The 19,790-nt window shown below is 42.0% G+C and overlaps 1 protein-coding gene across 1 annotated transcript in view; it reads left to right on the top strand.

Moving 5' to 3' along the window:
* The first annotated feature begins 675 nt into the window (after positions 1–675).
* VAT1L (vesicle amine transport 1 like) overlaps positions 676–19,790 on the top strand; it is a 62,074-nt gene continuing 42,959 nt past the window's right edge. The window contains exons 1-3 of the mRNA XM_059825042.1: positions 676–905; positions 7,451–7,580; positions 11,519–11,734. Coding sequence (XP_059681025.1) covers positions 676–905; positions 7,451–7,580; positions 11,519–11,734 — 576 coding nt within the window. The remainder of the gene's footprint in view (positions 906–7,450; positions 7,581–11,518; positions 11,735–19,790) is intronic.

A 19,790-nucleotide genomic window follows, 5' to 3' on the forward strand; every position in this document is an offset into this window, starting at 1 on the left:
AGGGAGGCTGGTCTGTGGAGACAACCTTCCCCCAGGCCCCAGCTTGCACACCGAGCTCCCTGGGGGCTCTGGGCTGCGCCCAGGCCTAAGATGAAAGTATCGGGGGGGGATTTTTCAGCTTTGCCTCGCAGGGGTGTGGAAGCACCTCCAGCACCGGACTCCTGCTCCGTGGGGAGAAGGGTGAGAGGTAGGGCCGCGGCCGCAGGCTCCTACCTGCGGCTTCAGGCGCTTCGCTCCCGCTCTGGGCCGCAGGCTGTGAGGAGAGGAGCCCGGCTGCCTCCCCGCCTCGGCAGCCCCTCAGGCAGGAGCGAGCGCGGGGCCCGCCCGAGGCCGCCTCAGGGGAACGCCCGGCCCGCCCCGCCCCGCCCGGCCGCCAGGTGCGATTTTCGGCACGGCGGCGGCCCCGGGCGCTCCCCTGACGACGCCGGCGGTCCCCTCCTCCCGCTCCGGCGGCCGGGCGAGGACACGGGACCCGCGGGGGGCGCCGCGGGGCCGCCTCCCGCCGCGCCGGGGCGGCGGATGGCGCTGCGCAGCTAGTCGGTGCATTGCGGCGGGCGGGCGGACCGACCGACCGACCGCCGTGCCGCTCCGCGCCGCGCCCGCGGCCATTCCACACGGCGGCACCGCGCCTCGCACAGGAGCAGCCGGCGGGAGCCGCGCCGCCGCAGCCCCGCCATGGCCAAGGAGGGAGCGCAGCGAGCGGAGGAGACGGAGCAGATGATCGAGAAGGAGGGCGGCAAGGAAGCCGCCGAGGGCAGCGCCGCCGGCAGCCTGCGGGCCGGGGACACGAAGGAGATGAGGGCCGTGGTGCTGTCCGCCTTCGGGGGGCTCAACAAGCTCCGCGTGTCCAAGAAAGCCATGCCGGAGCCGCAGGAGGGGGAGCTGAAGATCCGCGTCAAAGCCTGGTCCAGTATCGCCTCTCGCCCTCTCCTTCCCCCTGGGGCGGTTGAGGGGCCGCAGCCCCGCGGGCGGGGGGGGGCGGGGGGCGGGCCCCCCTCAGGCGGGCGCGAGGCCGCGGGGCTCCCCCACGCACACCCGCGTCGCGCCCGCCGCCTCTCCCCGCGCTGGCGGCTTCGCCCCGCAGCGGGGCTGGCCTGGGCGCGGGGGGCGGCGGGCGGAGGCTCCCGGCGGGCCGGGGCGCGGGCGTGAGCCCCGCAGCCGCCCGGGGCGGGCGGGCGGCTGTTGCACTAACTTCCCTCACTTGTGGCTTCCCCCTCGGCGGGGAGCCCCGCTCCGAGCTGCCGCTGCAGCTCCCGCCCGCTGCCCAGGTACCGGCCGCTCCCCGCGGCAGCGCCTGGGAAACCCACCCCGGGGTCCGGGCTGAGCTCCGAGTCGCTTGGCGCAAGGTGGGCACGGAGTAAAGCCGGGGGTTTGTCTGCTGTCAGCAGCAGCTACGAGGGGGAAAAATAGTCATTGCTTTTCAGAGTACCAGCAGGGAGAAGTGGGGGGAAAACCTGGCCAACTGCCTTCGGGGTGTGTTGTTTTCTTTCCGAGAAGCGTGGATGCCAGCCTGCGTGTGTTGCTCAGCACCTGTCCCTTTCCCTTCTGATACTAGCTGTTATTTTTCTCCTGGGAAGCACTTACTTCAGTCATCATAATTTTCCTTTGGAGCTGGTGTAACAGCGTAGCTGGAGCTGAGGATAACTTACCAGCGTTTAATTCCTGTGCCCAGCTGACAAGTGGCTAGCAATCTGGTAGCATCCTAAACGAGCTTTCCTAGAAGGCTATTTTTTTTTCCCAGACAATTGGAGCAGGCTGTTCTTCCTAGATAGCTGGTTCTCAGTACACATGTTCCTTCATGAAAACAGGATTATTTTTTTTTTAAGTAGCGGGAGCAACATTAGGATCTTATTACACAACTTGATCTGTACCGAAGACCAAATTAATTTCGCCTAGGCAGGGATTTATCTTTTGTTGTCCTCTTCTGCTGTGTGAAAACATGGTGCTTCCAGAAGATAAATCCCAAGGTGAAGGCCAAGTTGTTTACTTTAGAAGAAAGTTGCATTAAAAATTATACTGGTACAGGGCAGTGAGCTAGTTTTGAACAATGTATCCAGTGGATGTGTCTCAGATCTCGGAACATCCTGGCAGGATGTAGCTGAACATCCTGGCCTGTTCAGACACTGGGCTTTCCATCCTGCACTTAATGGGGATCATGAGGTTTGTGATATATGTGAGTATCTCCCCCCCCAAGGTGTTGACCACGAAAAATAGTGATATCCATCAGTCTGAATGAGGACTAATAAATGAAGGGCTGAGATTTTTTGCATTCTCATTTGTTTATTTTTTTTTCCTCTAATAGTCACAATGGGAAATGCAAGAAATTCCATGCTAGGTGAATATAAGATGTAATGGTAGCATAGTAGCTGCTGGGTAGCTCATTTTGCTATCAAGCAGGGTTGTAATTCCATTTGAGAATAGGCTGTATTGTTTTCAGAGTGATTTCCCCCCCCCCCCAGCCATTGAGTTAACAAAAGTTAACATGCAAAACTTAAAATGTTCTGAGCATGTGGATGTATTCCCTTAAATGCCTGAGAGGTTTACAGCACTTTCCAGTACCTGTATGAATTCCACTTTTATCGAAGCAGTAGATATGATTGTATTGCAAATAGCAAGTTACCTGCAAAAGAACACTCAGTTGTAAAATAGAAATATTCAGCCCTGCTGCAACTACAGTTGCTTTCCAGGGTTGCATTATCACTAGTGAGCTGTCTGAGTAGCCCACTTGCTGTTCGACATCAGTAGAGCCACTCAGCAGCTTCATAGTTACTGCCAGGTTGCACAATACTGTGTGTGTTTGGAAGCTTCCCTTAGTGCCAGAGGAGCTTGTAGGCTGTATAGTGTCTGCTTGTCATTCCTGGCTGGAAATGGCCACAGGGCTGAAATGTTATCAGGTCACCAAAGTGTGCTTCCAAACAAGGCAAAATCGATTTGCCGATCTTCTTGACCCGAGTCTGTAAATACAGAAGATTGATCAGGATGATGATGGACTTGCGGTCTAGTCTGGGAGAGCGAGTGAGAAAAATGTCTGTTGGCTTTGCCCGGTGTAGTATGCACATGTTAATGCATGCAGTGCTGAACATGCCAAAGATGGGCTGCTCTAGTAAGACATATTGATGACATATAATGTTTTTAGTTGAATTGGTTTTACAGTTGACCATCATTATAGATGATGATTATTTTTCTCCATCAACTTGTGGAGAAAAATAATATTTATTTTAAGAAGAATGTGTGCACATATGATAAATAGAACTTGCACTTTTTACTGATACATACTATGTGTTCTCTACATTCAACTGGTTTCGTCCCCCAGTGAATCATATGTATACACTTTGTAGAATGGTACTATAAATGGATGAGATGGAGGATATGTTGTTGTTAGCACTAAGCCAGATGAATAATTCTTTTGAAGGTTTGGAATATCAATGATCCAATTGAAAATGTGTCAGCTGAGATGAGTCATGTGCTAGCCTCATTCAGTGACTAAGAAATGGAACCGCCATCGATGTCCAAGCTGAGTCACAACTTCTGCATATTTCCTGAAATAATTTTTGATTGATAATGATGGAGCAGTTGAAATTGCTGTATTTGTTTGTATTGTAATTTGCAGCCTGCAGAACACTAGGATGCGTATTGCTTAAAAGATTAGACAAGTAGCTAGAACAAACCGAAGCAGTATTTCAGACAGGGTGTGCGCATGAGGAATGGCATCCTGTAACTACCTCCCTTTATTTTTCTTTTCTCTTTTATAATTATTTCTTCCTTGTGCTACTATACATGTGCATGATGAGGAATGAGGCAGAAGTGAGCCTTCCAACTATGTGACTGTGAGATAACAGCACTTTAAAAAAACTGGTAGCAAATGAAAGAGATCCAAAGTATAGCAGAGTAGTGGATAGTGTATCAATTTTGTTCTTAAAGGCAGTTTTGTTCATATGCTGTGGGTGTTTCTGGATAAAAAGCATGAGATCTGATAATTTTAAACCTTTCCACCTTTTTTAAAAAAATAGATTGTCAGGCAATTTGCTGGCCAGGGGTAAGAGAGGAAAGAATTTTGAGAATGTAAAACTCGGTGGTCCTCTTATTTGCTGTGTTGCATTTCATTAACTACAGTAATTAATTTCAGTGGAGTCTTACAGTGAAATAAGAAAAACAGATCAAAAGCAGCACCTCTCCAAACCAAAGTGTGAAGGATGGTCTGCATGATTTGAAATTTTGGAATGGAAGGTATTGGGCATCCTCGAGTACATGGAACAGAGCAAGGAGAACCAAGCTAACTGTTGCTGGTCTGATGGTGAAAGAAGTCTAGAATACAGCTTTCTATCTGCAGGACTTTCCACACTTAAAAAAAAAAAAATGCAGCAAAGCTAAACCACAAGTATAGAAAATAATATTCAAGATCCTGAAAATTGCTGTTCAGGCAGAGGTCTGTAGACTTAGAAAGTCAGATTCAAAGATACTTCCATGTTTGATAAACTCTGCCTCCAGAAATGCACAGGTAATTCAGTCTATGCAGTTCACACCAATATCCCTGCTCTTTCACAGAAAGGTTCTTGCAGAACCCCTATGTCAATGTATTGATCTTGGTAATTCATATCCTTCCCTATCTTCAGTTGCATCCAGCTCTTGATTTAGGATTAAAAACACAATGACTGCAAGAAATTGTGCACCTTCTGTCACTGGATCACTTTGCATTTATGCTTCTCCCTCTGCATATGCCCTTACTTAAAGTTCAGGAGTCACTTTCTCTGGCTACACACCAGAACAGGCTATGCTGGTTTGTACTGATCCAAGAAAAATTGTGCTTATTCTCTAAAACTATCACTCTTCATGAGACATATTTTCTTGTGATGTTCTGTGCAGCCAAACTTGCCTTTTCCTGTGTCTGCTGTAGGTTGAATCTCAATGAAGGACTTGATGAGGTTGGGTGTCTTAGGAGGTAGTTACTAAACTAGCCATTAATCCTTGGGGCCTCCAGGTTATTCAAAGGAAAAAAAAATTGCTCTTTTTAACATACATTGTAATTGCATTTTCAGGTCTGTTGGTGTTGATAAGGCTTGTTCAAATTTGGCAGGTAAAATAAAACAACTTATATCTGTCCTTACTTGAAAGTGGGGAAGAATGGAAACAAATGCATGTATGAGAGTAACAGGGATGTGACAACACATAGATATATAGGAGATTAAAGATGAAGTGAATGAAGAAGAAACTCTCTGGAAAGTGACTAGAAATGTTGATCAACACTCTATGTCCCAGCTAGTAATCCAAATGTTAAAAACATGTGAATTGGTATTACATACCTTGTGTAGTGTTTTTTCTCTCCTTGTCACACCTGTTCTAGTATCAAGTCTTGCAAGTTCATTGTAGTAGAGATGAACTCTATTTTATTTAATATTGCTGCTTTTTATTGAGGATAAAGACAGACGAAAGAGAAATGGAACTAGAACAGAACTGAATTGCTAGTATTTTGTTAGATGCAAAACTGAATATGTGCCCTTTCAAAAATTGTCTGACAAGTGATTTCGTAAGAATTAATGTTTCTGGAAAGAGCTGCAATAATGTGTTTGTAATTATATGTCATTATCAAATGGCTATGGTCTTTACCATATCCATCTGTCTGCTTGTTGCCTGCTTGTTACGATGTCATCATGCGTGTTCCTACACAGGCTTCCGCATCACAGTTCTGCCTCCAGCTGCCCTTTCTTGCAGGAACGTAGAAAGTTAACTTATTGTAAAATGCTCACAGTGTGGAAAGATGTATTCAAAAGATCGTCACTGAAGTTAATGTACACAGACAACAGTTGCCACCACGTATGTTGTGGGGTTTTTGGTTTTGTGGTGTGGTGGTTTGGGTTTTTTTTCCCTCCCAAATGATGACTGCCTTGCAGACATTCTGTTACTTGGAATTTCTCTTTCATTACCAACATTATAGTGGTGATGTAGGAGGTGGTCTTAGCCATTGGATAAGAAATGGCCTTTCCAAAATTATTTCAAAGCTCCCAACTTAATGGTGCCAAACCCCTCCTAACCTTTCATATAGTTAATCTTACAAGCTTTGTGTATGGGCGTGTTGTGGCTGTTTTTTTGGTTTGTTTTTTTATATTTTTCATTTTTCTCCTTAGTTTGTCAAGCTAGCTTGACAAAGTCATGTTTTTCAAAAATAATCTATAATCTTGCTTTTGCAGAGTGAAAAGTTATGGGTTCAGGTTGCTTTTAAACCTTCCACCGCAATAACAAATATTTACATTTGATGGAATTTCCTTTTTTTTTCTGCCAGTGACCTGCATCTCATGAATGCTGTCTTGTCTTTGTGCTTATGCTGTGTGTCTACTCTGTCTTTTTGTTTGTTGGGTCTGTTCAATCTGTTTGTTTCTTGATTAGTATCTGACTAAAGCTCCATCTTATAAATACTTGTGCACATCAGTAGTTTTATGTATCTAAGCAGTTGCTGGTATCATGTGCATGAGTAGGACTAGCTGTGTGCATAGCTTCATAGAGTGGGGGGAGTTAGTATGCAGCAATTTCAGCTAACAATAAATACAGGGCTGTGTTTTGGAACAATGGATTGATGCTAAAGCATATTTTAGCTGGTTAGGAGTTTTGGAAGTTTTAACCTTGTATGGCATTTGTGCCAGTAATCAGCATATGCATGTAGTAGATAAATGGTACCTTTTCTGGTTGGTTTTTTTTGTGGCTGCCTAGAAAACAACAAAATTTTACTTAATAAAATTGGATAGCATATAAAAGACAAAGCATAGATGCTTCAAGATTTTTGCAAAACTGAGACTACAGGGGAAAACCTGTATTTTTTTTTTTCTGAGCAGCAACCCTGAGGGCTCCAAAGACCTAAATAACCTTTGCAAAACTGGACAAAAGTAGTCCAAGAGGAACAGTAGGAACAGTTTTAAAACAGCCTATCTGATACTAATAAATTCATGTCAAAGTTTGGACTTCTGCCTGGGATGAGCACAAGATTCATTCCTGAAGTCACATCAGAGTTTAGGACAGTTACACCAGGTTGCTCTTGGCCCGAAACATCTATAATGTGTGAGGTTTGGGGTTTTCTTCTTAAATTGAGCTGGGTTTAGTTGCCAGCTAGTAATACATTCATAGAAATCATAATGTTTCACTGTATTGAATTTTTAAATGCCCTTTGTGAATTTCTACGTGTGACTCCTAAACAGTCTTGTAAGCTTTGGGGCTAATGACAGATGTGGCTGCCTTGCATATGTACTCTTCTGCCCAAGGCCTGTACAGCACAGTGTAAAATCAGTCTGTTCCACCCATGAAGAATGTGAATGTCTGCTGGGGTCCCTCTTATGCTGTGGAGCCCAGCTTTTTAATGCTGCCCTGAAGTTTTCTGGCTTTCTCGTCACTCAGGTCAAGTTTTCATCCTCTGCTTTGATCTATGGTAATAGTCTCGATTTTACTTTCTTCCTGTGTTTTACAGTGGTTTGAACTTTATTGATTTGATGGTGCGACAGGGGAATATTGACAATCCTCCTAAGACGCCGCTTGTTCCTGGGTTTGAATGCTCTGGAATTGTAGAAGCTCTTGGAGATAGCGTGAAAGGATTTGAGGTAATACTTTCTTTATTTTCAGAGCAAGACTAAATAATCACCAGTTCACTGAGCATGTTGTCCCCAATCCCTTCTGGTCTGCCAGCGACAGCAGCGTTTGCTACCCTGTTGAGATTTGAAAGGGCAATTTTTCCTTGCTGCTTCCCAAGCATGAGAATGACCTCTTGAATTAGTTTCTAAAGCCACCACTGTCATCTCCTTCAAATCCATCTTGAAAAGTCACTTGTGCCATGAGCGTATCCTGATGGCTAAATAGGAACTGGAAAGCATGACTGTGCATTAAGAAAGTAAAATAAATGAACTTGTTACGTTTCTTTTCTTGGCCATGTTTGCTATCATTGTTGCTCTGTTCCTCAAAGTTCATGTGCTGCTGATTCTAGTTCCAACTTTTGATCTTGAGTTAACAAGACCCCCATCTACAGTAAGCATTGCTTCTTACAACAATGTGAATTCATGAGACGCAGATAAAATTGGGACCCTGATTCTGGGTATATGACTTTTTCTGATCATTCAGGAAAAGGATCTATTTCACCTAACAGAGTAGTCGTAAATGACAGATAGTTAATGTATATAATAAAGCTTTCATAACTGGATGGCATTATGTACACTTTCGTATCTCTTAGTACATATAAACAGCATTGTGTCCTACCTCCTATTCCATTATTGATATTAAACATCTATATTCCCTCCAATCTTGCAGTTTATTTCCTAAGTAGATAGAAAAATTTTGAAATAAAAACTGAGTTGATGCATGTCAGTCTTATCTTAGCTATTTGCTGAGTCAGTCATGTCATCAAGTAATTGCATTTTCTGAATTCTTATTGTACCTTGATCTTAAGAAGGCAATTACCTAAAATATTTTTATTTAAAGGTAACATTTTTTCTCTTCTAGAAGAGCTGTGAAATTCCTCAGTTAAGTGAGGATAATGGCCAATTTAGTTTCTAGTAGGGTCTCAGTGATGAGCTCTTAGGACATTTCTCTACCTTCCCCCTCCTGCCCCATCTCTGCCTTGAAACAAGTCACCATCTTCCAGTGGTTTTTGACAAGCAATAACTGAACAATAACTCTGCTATATGAAAAAATCTACTGTTTCAGTTGTTCTACTCTAGTATCTGTGTTTTATAGTTATATTCCATATCAAAGAATGTTCTATGAAAGGAGTAGAGAAAGTCTCTGCTCTAGGTCAGCATTCTCAGTTTAAAAGTTCTTGCTATTTTTAAAGGGCGTGATGAGGCCACGACATATGGTGCTTGTCTGAACAGCATTGCACCTGACTGAATGTACTGGCTCTCTTTTAAAGTTATATCTTCATTCTGACTATAGAACATGCTTGTGCTCTGGTGTACTCCCTGAAATTGAAACAAGCCATGGTATTTTATTTTTTGCATGTAATCTGTATAGCCATGGTAGTGTTTGAGTGATCTAGAAGAAGGGTTGACACTCAGAATGACTGCTGTGCACAGGTATGAACCCATCAACAGGAGAACGTACCATGAGGAAGATGCAAGAACATTCTGTCAGTTTCTTTATGGATTTCTTGCACAGAATAGGAGCATGACAGATGCTTGTTGTCTCCTTGACACATGCAGTTACCACTGTCCATAGCAATGGTAGGAATGGCAAAGATTGCACCCTACATCTTCTGACCTTCTTTCCCTTTGTAGATCTCTTCCAGTTCAAGTCACATTAAAGTTGTGGGCATTTCATGCTCTGGAAGAATGTGTCTTACTGGCCCTTAGACTGTACTACCTGAGATACTACACCTGAGATATTGCCACACACTTACTGTCTTCATTTGTTGTGATTGCATTATCGTATGACAAACGACAGCACTGAATGGCAGTCTGTTTTGACAGCAATATGTAAGAACGTACTTTACATTGAAAGAAAGCCTTTTTTTATGGAACAATGCTGTAATGCCTATTCCTTCTTCCATTAAAAGAAAAAGCTGATTTCTACTGAGCTTAAATGTATTAGGCCTGATCTCTGTAGTTGTGGGGATGATTCTCAGGAGCTAAGGCCTAATCTGACATGATGACTAGGCTCTGGACAGTGTTTGTGGTAAAATATGGTATTTATTATTACTAAGAAATCCCTTGGGAATCACCAAGAGGGACTTCTCTGCATTCTTTTTGGTAATCATTTATGTTTGTTTGCAAGGATATAGGCCATATTAACATCACTAATTAATCCTAGCAGACCTTAGATTTTTAGAAGCTTCTCTAACAGCAAAAGGGAACCACAAGGTGGTTACCAGTGAGGCATTGTTAATTTGAATGTGTTTTTCAAAAGGAGGAGAGATTTTGGTGAAATAGTCTCATTCTAAAAGAGACAAACCCTTCAGAACTGCACCTTAGCTTTTAGCAAACCTGCAATATCCCAAAACCAAAGTGATGACAACCACTTAGGAGACCAAAATATGCTCATGCTCTAAACACTTGCCTGAAGGTAAGTGTTGTGCTTTACTCCATTGCTGTGGAATATAGTTGAAATAGTCCAATAACCTGTAGTATTTCTAAAGCATTAGTTGGGTATTAGTAGAATGCAAGATAAGCAAAGGTATTTTATTTAGTTTTAGTTAAAACATGAAGTCCTGAAGTTTCATGCTATTCATGCCTTGTTACTTATACTGTGGCTCCACTGAAGAGCTCCTTTCATGGTTAAGGATGCTATTTTTGTTGGTGTAGTATAGAAAAGCAAAGAGATCTAAGACAAGATAAAAGATGCGTAGGGGCTGCTGGTGACAAGCCATTATCGAGAGTTTGTAAGAGTCATGCCTATGAAGATTTTAATATATATTGGCCAAACGTCTGCTCATTGTGGGTCTCCCTAGCAGACCAATTTCTACTTTTATGCGAATGTTGCTTTCCAGGTCTGGTTGTACACCTGCAGGAGCCTCAGAGCTTCAGTTGCTTTGTTATTATTCCTCCTGTTTGTGGGGAGTTGCTATCTCCATTTTAAAAACCTGAAGCTGCAATGAAGGCCATCATACAAACATATGAATTTGATGTGCCTGGACCTCTGAAATGTTCTTAGGAGCAACCAACTGTATCCAATATTAACAAAATCTTTTATTTTGCCATAGTGAAATACCATTTCACTACTATATAATATTTTCCAAAGAAATTGAGTAGACAAATGTTGTATTCAAAGAGAATATTTAATTTCTTCTTTAATTCCTGTCAAATTCATTTTGTAGCCTTAGTAGTACCTCCGAATCCAGCTGTATATTTCTGATGTTTAAGGTGGCTATTTGAGGTTGCAGGATCAAGTTCTGTTCTGACACGTGGCTGTAGAAGTGACAATCACAGAAATGTATTGGTAGAATCAGTTATTAAGTTAATAAAATAGAGTGGATACAGATGGTGTTATCTTCTAAATGAGTGGTTTCCAAACCCTTTCAGGTGGTCTCTCTACCAGAGTACAAGGCCTCCCCTTCTCAATCCACAGAGAGGAAAAGTAGCTCTAAATTAGTGTGAAGACTGAGAAGGCAAAGTGAAAATTATCTTAGGTGTAATTTGGTTTATTCCGTGCATGTCATCAATATCATCATAATCTTTTTTCCTTTTTTCTTTTTTCTGTAAGCAGAGTTCCTGGTTATTAGTAAGAATGCTGTTTTCATTGTTTACAGCCCCATCTAGCAAAAGATCTGTATTACTGGTAATGGAAGACTGCTTCATCAGAGAAGCAGTGTAGCAAAAAAGAGGTGGCTTTAACTTTGTTTGGCTATTTTTGTTAAATTAAACATTTTAAACACAATTAAAAATGGTAAAAGCCCAAAGCTGAGCAGCTTAACTGCTGTTTTGCCAAAGATGTGGAGCACCATTATCTTCACAGTCAGTCAGTGACCTACAGGAGAGCTGCAGGTCTTACAAGTTGCTCTCTACAGTCTGAGTTGCAGCCATATCCTTAATGTTGTTTTCTTCCTTGTTTATAGATTGGAGACAGAGTCATGGCTTTTGTAAACTACAATGCATGGGCTGAAGTAGTATGTACCCCAGTAGAATTTGTCTACAAGATCCCAGATGACATGAGTTTTTCTGAAGCTGCTGCGTTTCCCATGAACTTTGTAACTGCCTACATGATGCTCTTTGAAGTTGCTAACCTAAGAGAAGGCATGTCTGTGCTGGTTCACTCGGCAGGAGGTGGGGTGGTAAGTTGGAACTTTTCTTACTTTCCTGTCACCAAGTAACTGAAGCAGTTTGATGCATCTCGACTTCTGAAATGAGCCAGACCCTGCAGTTTGATTCGATATCAGACTTCCCTATGTGAGGGATTGCGGTGGGAGGAACTGCATGTGTTTTCCCATAAAAACACTGATGTGAACGGTTGGCAGGAGCTTTTGGTGAAATAAAAATGTTCTGACAAGAAACTCAACCCAAAAACCCCTTCAAAAACCCCTAACTGGTTGTCAGAGATCAAGGAGCAAATGTCCCAAACATTGACTTCCTGAACTTATGCACCTTGTACTTCTGTGTAAAAGAAGGCTGTAATGAAAGGAATAAATAGGTCAAGTCCTGGCACAAGGTATTTGTAGGTAACCATAATCCTCCTTGCGGTAAATGGCCCTCTTGGAATACTCCTGCAAATACCATGTGTGAGTGTGTGTGATGCTTTCTCTGTGAAAGATTTTTTTTCCTTTGTTGTAGAAGGATTGAAAGCAATGACAAGCATTATAATGCCAACCCTGAGAAAAATATACAAATGCTGAATCTGAGTCAGTGGTGGCTGCTGCATGTCATAGTTTGGATTATTAGTAAGGAGGCGTTGTGTTGCATGGGCAAAGCAACAGTAGGATGAATTCGGTGGAATACCAGGCCACACAATGAAATAAAAAGTCAGCATTTTGTGTTACCAGTTCCTTGAACAATCTTTTAGGAAAAATCTCTCTCCTTTGGAAAATATTTAAGCTTGTGCAAAATATTAAGATACTGACAGGGGAGTTTGTTTACATTTGAAATGACACAGTCCTTTTCCATAAGGCAGATTTTATGCCTGGATAACATTAGCAGATCTCAGCCTTTCAAATAGGAGTACCTCTTCTGTTTTCCTGTTACGCCTTATTTATGCTAAATTAATATTCTGTTGTCTACTGAGATCTGGTGGGCAGCTCCAAACACCTTATCCCTAATTCTGTGCCCTTAGACCTTCTTTCAGGTTCTCATATAAAAGAAGGCTGTAATCAAAGGAATAAATTCATGAGTTCCCTGTACAAAGTATTTTTAGCTAACGATAATCCTACTTGCAGTAAATGATCCTCTTGGAATACTTCTCTAAATGAATGGAATTTATAATCGTATTATGCTTCGGCACAGTACAACCTAGAGCGTTATGGCTGACTTTATTGTTCTTTAATATTAAATCTTTTTGTGTGGAATTTAGGACTGTTAAAGCAACACGAGGCCACACATTCAGGGGGACTGTATATTCTACAGGAATTGAAGGCTCAGCTTTAGCTGTAAGGGCATTTGCCCAGCTGACACTATACAGACCCAGGCTGAGCATACAGAATTAGCAAACCACCCAAAAGCAATCTGTGTGCATATGCATGTATCTAGAGAAAATGAACTCCTCCTCTGCGTTAAGGTAAAGCGTCCCTGTAAAATTTCTTTATTTCTTTCTCTCTTCCTCTTTCTAACCTCACTCACCTCTGTTACTACTTCCTTCTCTTCCTGAAGCACTGTTAATGCTCTACCAACTCTCATGTATTCTTCCTCACTAGTGCCCAGCCTCTGTGCTGGGCTGTTCCTGTAAGGAGCCGCTGGCTTCCTCTTTTATCGCAGTGAGCAGCTTTTGACTGGTCCTCTGCTGTGGCTGCTTGTGGACCTTTGCTAAGAGAAGCTAAAGGAAGGATGGGTCTTGGTTGGCTGCCAGGAGAATAAGGAGAAACCAGATCCATCACCTGCTAAGTAGTTAAATAAACCAGAGTTTCCAAGGGAAAGACCAGAGATGCAGGCAGAACAGCCAAGTTGGCCAATAACTGATAAAGGTCTGTGTATGATTTGGGGGGGGTCACTGTACGTAAGAGGGAGACAGGGCTGGCTGGCCTGCAAGACAGGGTGCTGATCACTGTGTCACAGGGGAAAGTGCCCAATGCAGCCTGTTCTTCCATGTAAGGAAAGAGCATGTGTAGCTAGAATTGGAAAGGAAAGACTTTTCCCATTGCTTGATAAGTCTTACAGGTAAAATATCACTCTGGAGATGCGAGGAATTTTTTTCCTTCCTACTAACTAGACATAAAGATTGCAGAGGGGTCTGTGTTACTCTTTAAACTGCTCTAATAATCTGTCTGTTAATCCTTTGAAAAATTTAACAGCCTCAATCAAATCATTCTCACAAAGTTCTTAGTTAATAAAACAGAAAACTGGCACTGAAATCGCTATGGGAAGAGGTATTTTTTGTGCTGTTGCTTTAATAGATAGAAGGCCCATTCCCACTTTCAGCAAGTGGGAAACCTGTCCAGTTTGTTTCTAAATGTCATAGAAATTCCAGAACACTTTAATGAGACAATAGGCTCCCTGTGGGACTAGAATTTTGTAATTGTTCCTTTCTCATTATGCAAGATCATTATTTTAGCTGCTTCAGGCTGTTTATGAAAACTTGTTGCTTCAAAAATGTTTGTGAGGTTCTTTGTTCTGGCTCCCTAGTCTCCTTTAGGAGGATCCTGCAGCTTTTTCAATAATTTGAGTCAGGGAAAATTCTCTAGGACCTTTACTTATGTATTGCCTCAGTTTATTTATGTGGCCTTACTTTTGTTTGTAGATATTTTTGGTAGTGAGGTAACTACAGCAGTTGTCTTCCCATCTGTGGCTGGGGTATGATTAGTATGTGACAGTAGCCTTTAATGTCTGACAGGATGCTTTAGATAAGTCAGTTTAGTTATTTCCAGAAGTTCCAGGGGATATTGGAAGATGATGCAGAGAAAAAGGAAATGTACCAAGATAACTTACCTTGGAAAAAGTATCATGTACCTGTGTCTCTGTTACAGAGACTTGAATCCCGTTCCATGTACCAAATGAGTACCCTCCCTGCCTCCCACTCAGCTGAAAGGTCAGGGCATCATGCGATCTTCCCTGTTCACAGTAGGAAACGTGTCTAGTTGTATGTAGGGAAGCACCTTCTCTCTCTGAACCAGGAGGAGAGGGGTGGACACTTTCAAACTCTGCTTCTGACACTGTTGGTATATTGTAGCCTTCCATCTGAAGAGGAGGACCTGCTGCAGTGCTTAAAAGGGGGTTTGAAAGGAGAGATCGTATTTGCTTTTGTTTCCTAGGGCCAGCTTGTTGATTTTGATTGTTTGGAAAGGGGGCTGCTTTGGGGGTTGGTTTGGTTTTCCTGTCTCTTTTTTTCCCCTTGAGATAAGGGCAGTTGAGAGAGACTGACTCTCAGCTCTCAACCTTGACGGTGAAGTAGGCTGGAGAAATTTCAGGGGCCTTCTAGGAAAGCATGGTACAGGCTCACAGTTGCATTGCATGATTCAATCAGACTTCAACGAGAAATTAATGCCTTGCAAAGCATTCTGTTATCATTGCTCGAGCTGCTACTGAGCAAGATCTAACAAGGACAAGTGGTTGTCATTCGCTCTCTTTCAGGCCTCTGCTTGGCAGGATGCTTAAAACTTCTGCTTAAACCATTGTATTGAGTAGCATGGCAGTTCAATAATTAATGTGTAATACACATGGAGTTAATTGCTTAAAGCTACGGAAGTGTTTAAGTGTCCTTCTGAACTGATTGCTAAAAAAAGGACAAAGTTGGCTAACAATGAACTTCAAAATTTCCTATTATCCATGCCTAGAAATTATGCTCAGAAATATGAGTTTTCAAGACTTACTGTAGGACACATATTGGCCTATTGTAACTGTAAAATGCTGTAATTAATGTTTGAAATGACTGTAAGACAATGGTAGAGTAGCTCCCTTCACAAATATACACCCACGTCTTTTTTTCAAGTGAAGCAAAGTGGCGACTGAAGAAAACACACTGAGAAAGCTGAGCAATAGCGTGCACCCTGCTGGGACTGATCTGCTGTATGAAGCAATTAGTTCTTTAAAATGAAGACTGTTTAAGTCAGTGCATTCAGTGCAAGTCACGGCACAGGCTTGTGTGAGATCATAAAGTTGCTCTTAAAGTTATTAATGTAAACTTGTAAACTGTATTCTAGATTAGTTGAATTAGTATAAATACAGGACTGTTGTATTAAAGAAAAACACAAAGCCCCAACAAAACAACAACAAAATCCCAAAGCAAAAAAACTTAGGCTCTTCTTTTCTAGCTTTAATAAATCCAGTCTCTATGATATCTACCTGGAAAATTAATTCTTTCAGGGATGTAGATTTGTGAGAGACATCCATTATGCCCATTTGCTTATTTGTTTGCTCTTTATATACTTCCTATTCTGAATATTTAGAGCACAAAATTTTGGTAATTTACCAAGATTGTGTAAACACTTCAATTTCATCACTTAACCCCTCAGGTGCAAGGCAGAATTATTAGCCAATTCTTTAGCATTTTGATCTTACAGATAAAATTAAGCTGCCTTTCATGCAGGAGCATTGATTGCAATCCTGAAGCTGTGATCTGACCTCTTTCAGGCTGAGCAACAGAGGAAGTGCAAGTAGAGTAAGTTACAGATGCAGCTCTCATGTTTGAATTTGAAGGGTAAATCTGACTTGGCAACAGATTTAGGTCATCCTGGCAGGATTGGTTACTGCTTGGCAGGAACCCTCTCTTTTTATTGTGTCTCCCCTGCATAAATGGCGAATATTGGAGGATGTGTTCCAAACTGAATCACTGAAGTGGTGATACTTTATCTGACAAAGAACTGGCACTCCTTAGTAAATCTAGTCACCTGCTATCACAGGCAGTGTATAGGAACCCTTTCAAGAGAATTATCAAATTTCTTCTTAAAAAAAAAAAAAAAAGACGACCTATGTGTTTATCCTGTCAAATTCTCTCTGCTCTGTCTTGCTTGGTGAGAAATCTTTCTCTATTTCCAGATGTTATTTGTGACCAGTTAATGTATCTTTGTTCTTCTGCTGGTGTTATCCATTAATTAAATTTAGCTATTCTTTCCTCTTGGGGTACTTCCTTCAGATCTTCTTGGTAGGCTGTATATGTGTTTATGGCTAGAACAAGCTCAGAATCAAATCTCTCCTTGGCCTGTATTTTTCAGGCTGAAAGCAGGTTTGTTTGTTCATACCCCTTTTTTGTAAGGTCAGATATCTGTTTCCTTGGTCACCCTGCAGACACTGGTCCAGGCAGATACATACACATTTCCTGGCCTCTGAGGTAGTTGGCAGCAAAGCAGCAGTAAGCTGGTACAAAAGCCAGAGCCTTTTAAAATAGGTCTCACAGCATCCCTGATCCTTTTAAACATTGTATGGGTAGACTGAATTTAGGTCTGTCTGCACCTAGCAGGTAGGAGCACATTAAATAGCACTCTTGTGTTTGAGTCAGTCCTTCTTGAATGTGAATAATTAGAATTTACTCCACTCTTCTGATTGTCCTGGCCAGCATACTGTATGATGGCATTAATACTTCCCACTTTGCTGAAATCTTTACTTGATACCTCCCAGGACTGCACTTGGTATTTTCATATTAGCAGTTCATAGCTATTCTGCATTTGATGAATACACCCCAAGTGCTTTCCGCTTATTTCATCTCCAGCAGCCAAGGAGGGGAATAAATCAGCTCACACAGAGCTCTGTGTAACCAAGTTTAAGCTGCTTTAAGTACCAAGGTGTCTCGCTTAAAGCCAGACAGGGTATCTCTACACTGAGCTGCCCTGTGCTGCTGAATGCCTCTAAAGCAATGGATGTGCTCCCTCAGCAGCTCAGGAGAGTCCCAGTGCCATGCCTGAGTCTATTTCCAGACACTGCATCAGACCATAATCTGATAATCAAACACGAAAGCCTGGCGAGTCATACACAAAGAGCTATTTCCCTGACCAAAGCAGGCTGCAGTCTCTGAAGGCCTTTCTTTTTGCCTGGTGCAGCTCTGCGCTCCCCAGAGGACATGTCCTTTCCCCGAATCCCCTGCTGAGTCATGTCACAGATGGGCAGTGCTTAACTTTTTCTTGGCTATTCTACCTTTTCAGATAGAGCTTATATCCTCTGGGGGAGGATCTCGGCTGAGGTACGCTGTCGTAGCACCACTAAACTGAAGAGGATTTATACCAGATGGAGATTCAGCCCCGAGTTTTGGATGCACCTCAGCTGCACGATTTTGCAAGGGGATAGGGATAAACACACCCTGCTAGTTGTTGCAGAAAAGAAGAGATTTTGAGGGTAAAAGAGATCATTATCTCATGGTGACTCTTTCTTCCCCTCCCTCTACTCCAAAACTTATTTGTGGTGCACTGAGCGTAGCAGAGATGCTGCTTTACACTTGTTCAAGAATCACATTTCAGTTTGTCCACTCTGCAATGTTCACCTTCGTGTTTGGTTTCCAATTTCCTCTGCTGTAATTGGAAAAACAACACCTTCAGGAGATGGAGTGTTGTGTATCTGACTTCTCCTAACACTAGAGAAGTTTTCCTTGATGCCAGGAGATTAGGAGATGTCTTCTCTTGCAGTTTTCTTACTATGTTTGTGTGCAGCATAACACCTTCAGATATGGTTATGTGGCATCAAAACATTTTGGAAATGTGGATTCTCCTCACATTCAGTTCCAGGGAGGTTTCTTGCACAAGATTAAGTCTGAATGATTTTTTTAAATGCTGTAATATCTCTGGGCTGCAAAAATATCATAGAAATGGTAATTTCTTACTGATGCTATTTGTTCTAATGTAGTTTTGCAGGGTGGTATCTTTTAGATGGCTTGTTCTCGCCTGCTATAAAGCTGGGCTCAGTTTACATAATAGCAAAAAAGATGCTTTCTTGAAAGTATACTGATCTATAGCTGCTGTAATTCAGTGCACAGCTTGCACATCAGACTGAGGTCTTGCTTGTGCCATTAGGTCAGACCCCTTTCGGAAATCCGCTTATACCCCTTATTTAGATTACATCCAGTGAAATGAATAAGCTAATAAATAAGCTAATTAGATTAGTAAGTTTTCTTCTATTCATGCTTTTTTATATAGACTTTTCAATGTCAATGATTACTTTTACTTTGAAATTGTTTAAATGCACAGAACAGTATTTCATTTTTACTTCCTGAAAATCTACTTTTCCATTCTTTTATGTGATTATCTCAGTATGAGAAGTTTCCAATCCTGTAGGTTTAAAGTAAAGGAATGTAAAGAAATATCAATCTTTTTACTGGATCTAAAACTACTATAAGCATATCTGTTTATAATAAATTCTGTAATAATCATATGTGTAGTTTAGGTTCAACATACTGGTTTTATAAATTGACAGGATACCTTGAAAAGGAATCCATCAAACAGACTTTGAAGCTAAACACAAGACTCCTATGCCAAATCCAGTATTAGGAGACATGCTTCACTTTCACAGAACGCTTTAATCCAAGTTATTAATTTCTTGGAAGACTCACAGTGTGGAGTTCTGCATGATAAGTAGTATATAAAATATATATATTTTAAAGGAGACTAATTCCATTTTAAGGGAATATTTTGTAACCATGTCTATCCCTTCAGTGAAGCAATTGATCAGTTTTTTCAAAGACTGCTAAATCCTGTTAAAGGTAAAATTAATAGTCTGAGTGAGAATTACTTTTTGCCACTTATTAATTTTCGCAGGTTCAGGAAGCAAGAAACTAGTCTGTACTTATATGTAGAAATTTGCATTGTATATGAAAAATTAGATGTGTGAAGAGTTTTATTTTCATTTTTTAAATCATGCCTATCTAATTAAGACACCCTCTCAGCAATTTTTAGAGTTCATACATTACTTCTGACAACATGGTGCCTGCATCCGTATCCATGTGGTCTCCACAGTGAAAGCTGGTAGCAGAAATGATGTGGCTTTGTCTGGGCAGGGAGGAGACAGAAAGCTCTCTTGTCTCGGTCTGCCCCAAAGCAGTTTTTAGGAGGGAAATGGCTTTGAAATCCAAACGATGACAGGGCTCGTGTACCCCCGTGATCAAAGGATGCTGTGTGGTGGGACAGGAGCCAGCATGGATACCTCGCCTGCCCCACTACAGCCCTGGGAAGAGGAATGTTCTTCCTTCCAGCTGCAACACTCTTTGTGCATACTTTGTGTGTGAACTATGGACATTCTGAACACCAGGGCCTCACATACGTGCAATTA

This window comes from Gavia stellata, chromosome 15 (assembly GCF_030936135.1).
Source record: "Gavia stellata isolate bGavSte3 chromosome 15, bGavSte3.hap2, whole genome shotgun sequence".
NCBI lineage: Eukaryota > Metazoa > Chordata > Aves > Gaviiformes > Gaviidae > Gavia > Gavia stellata.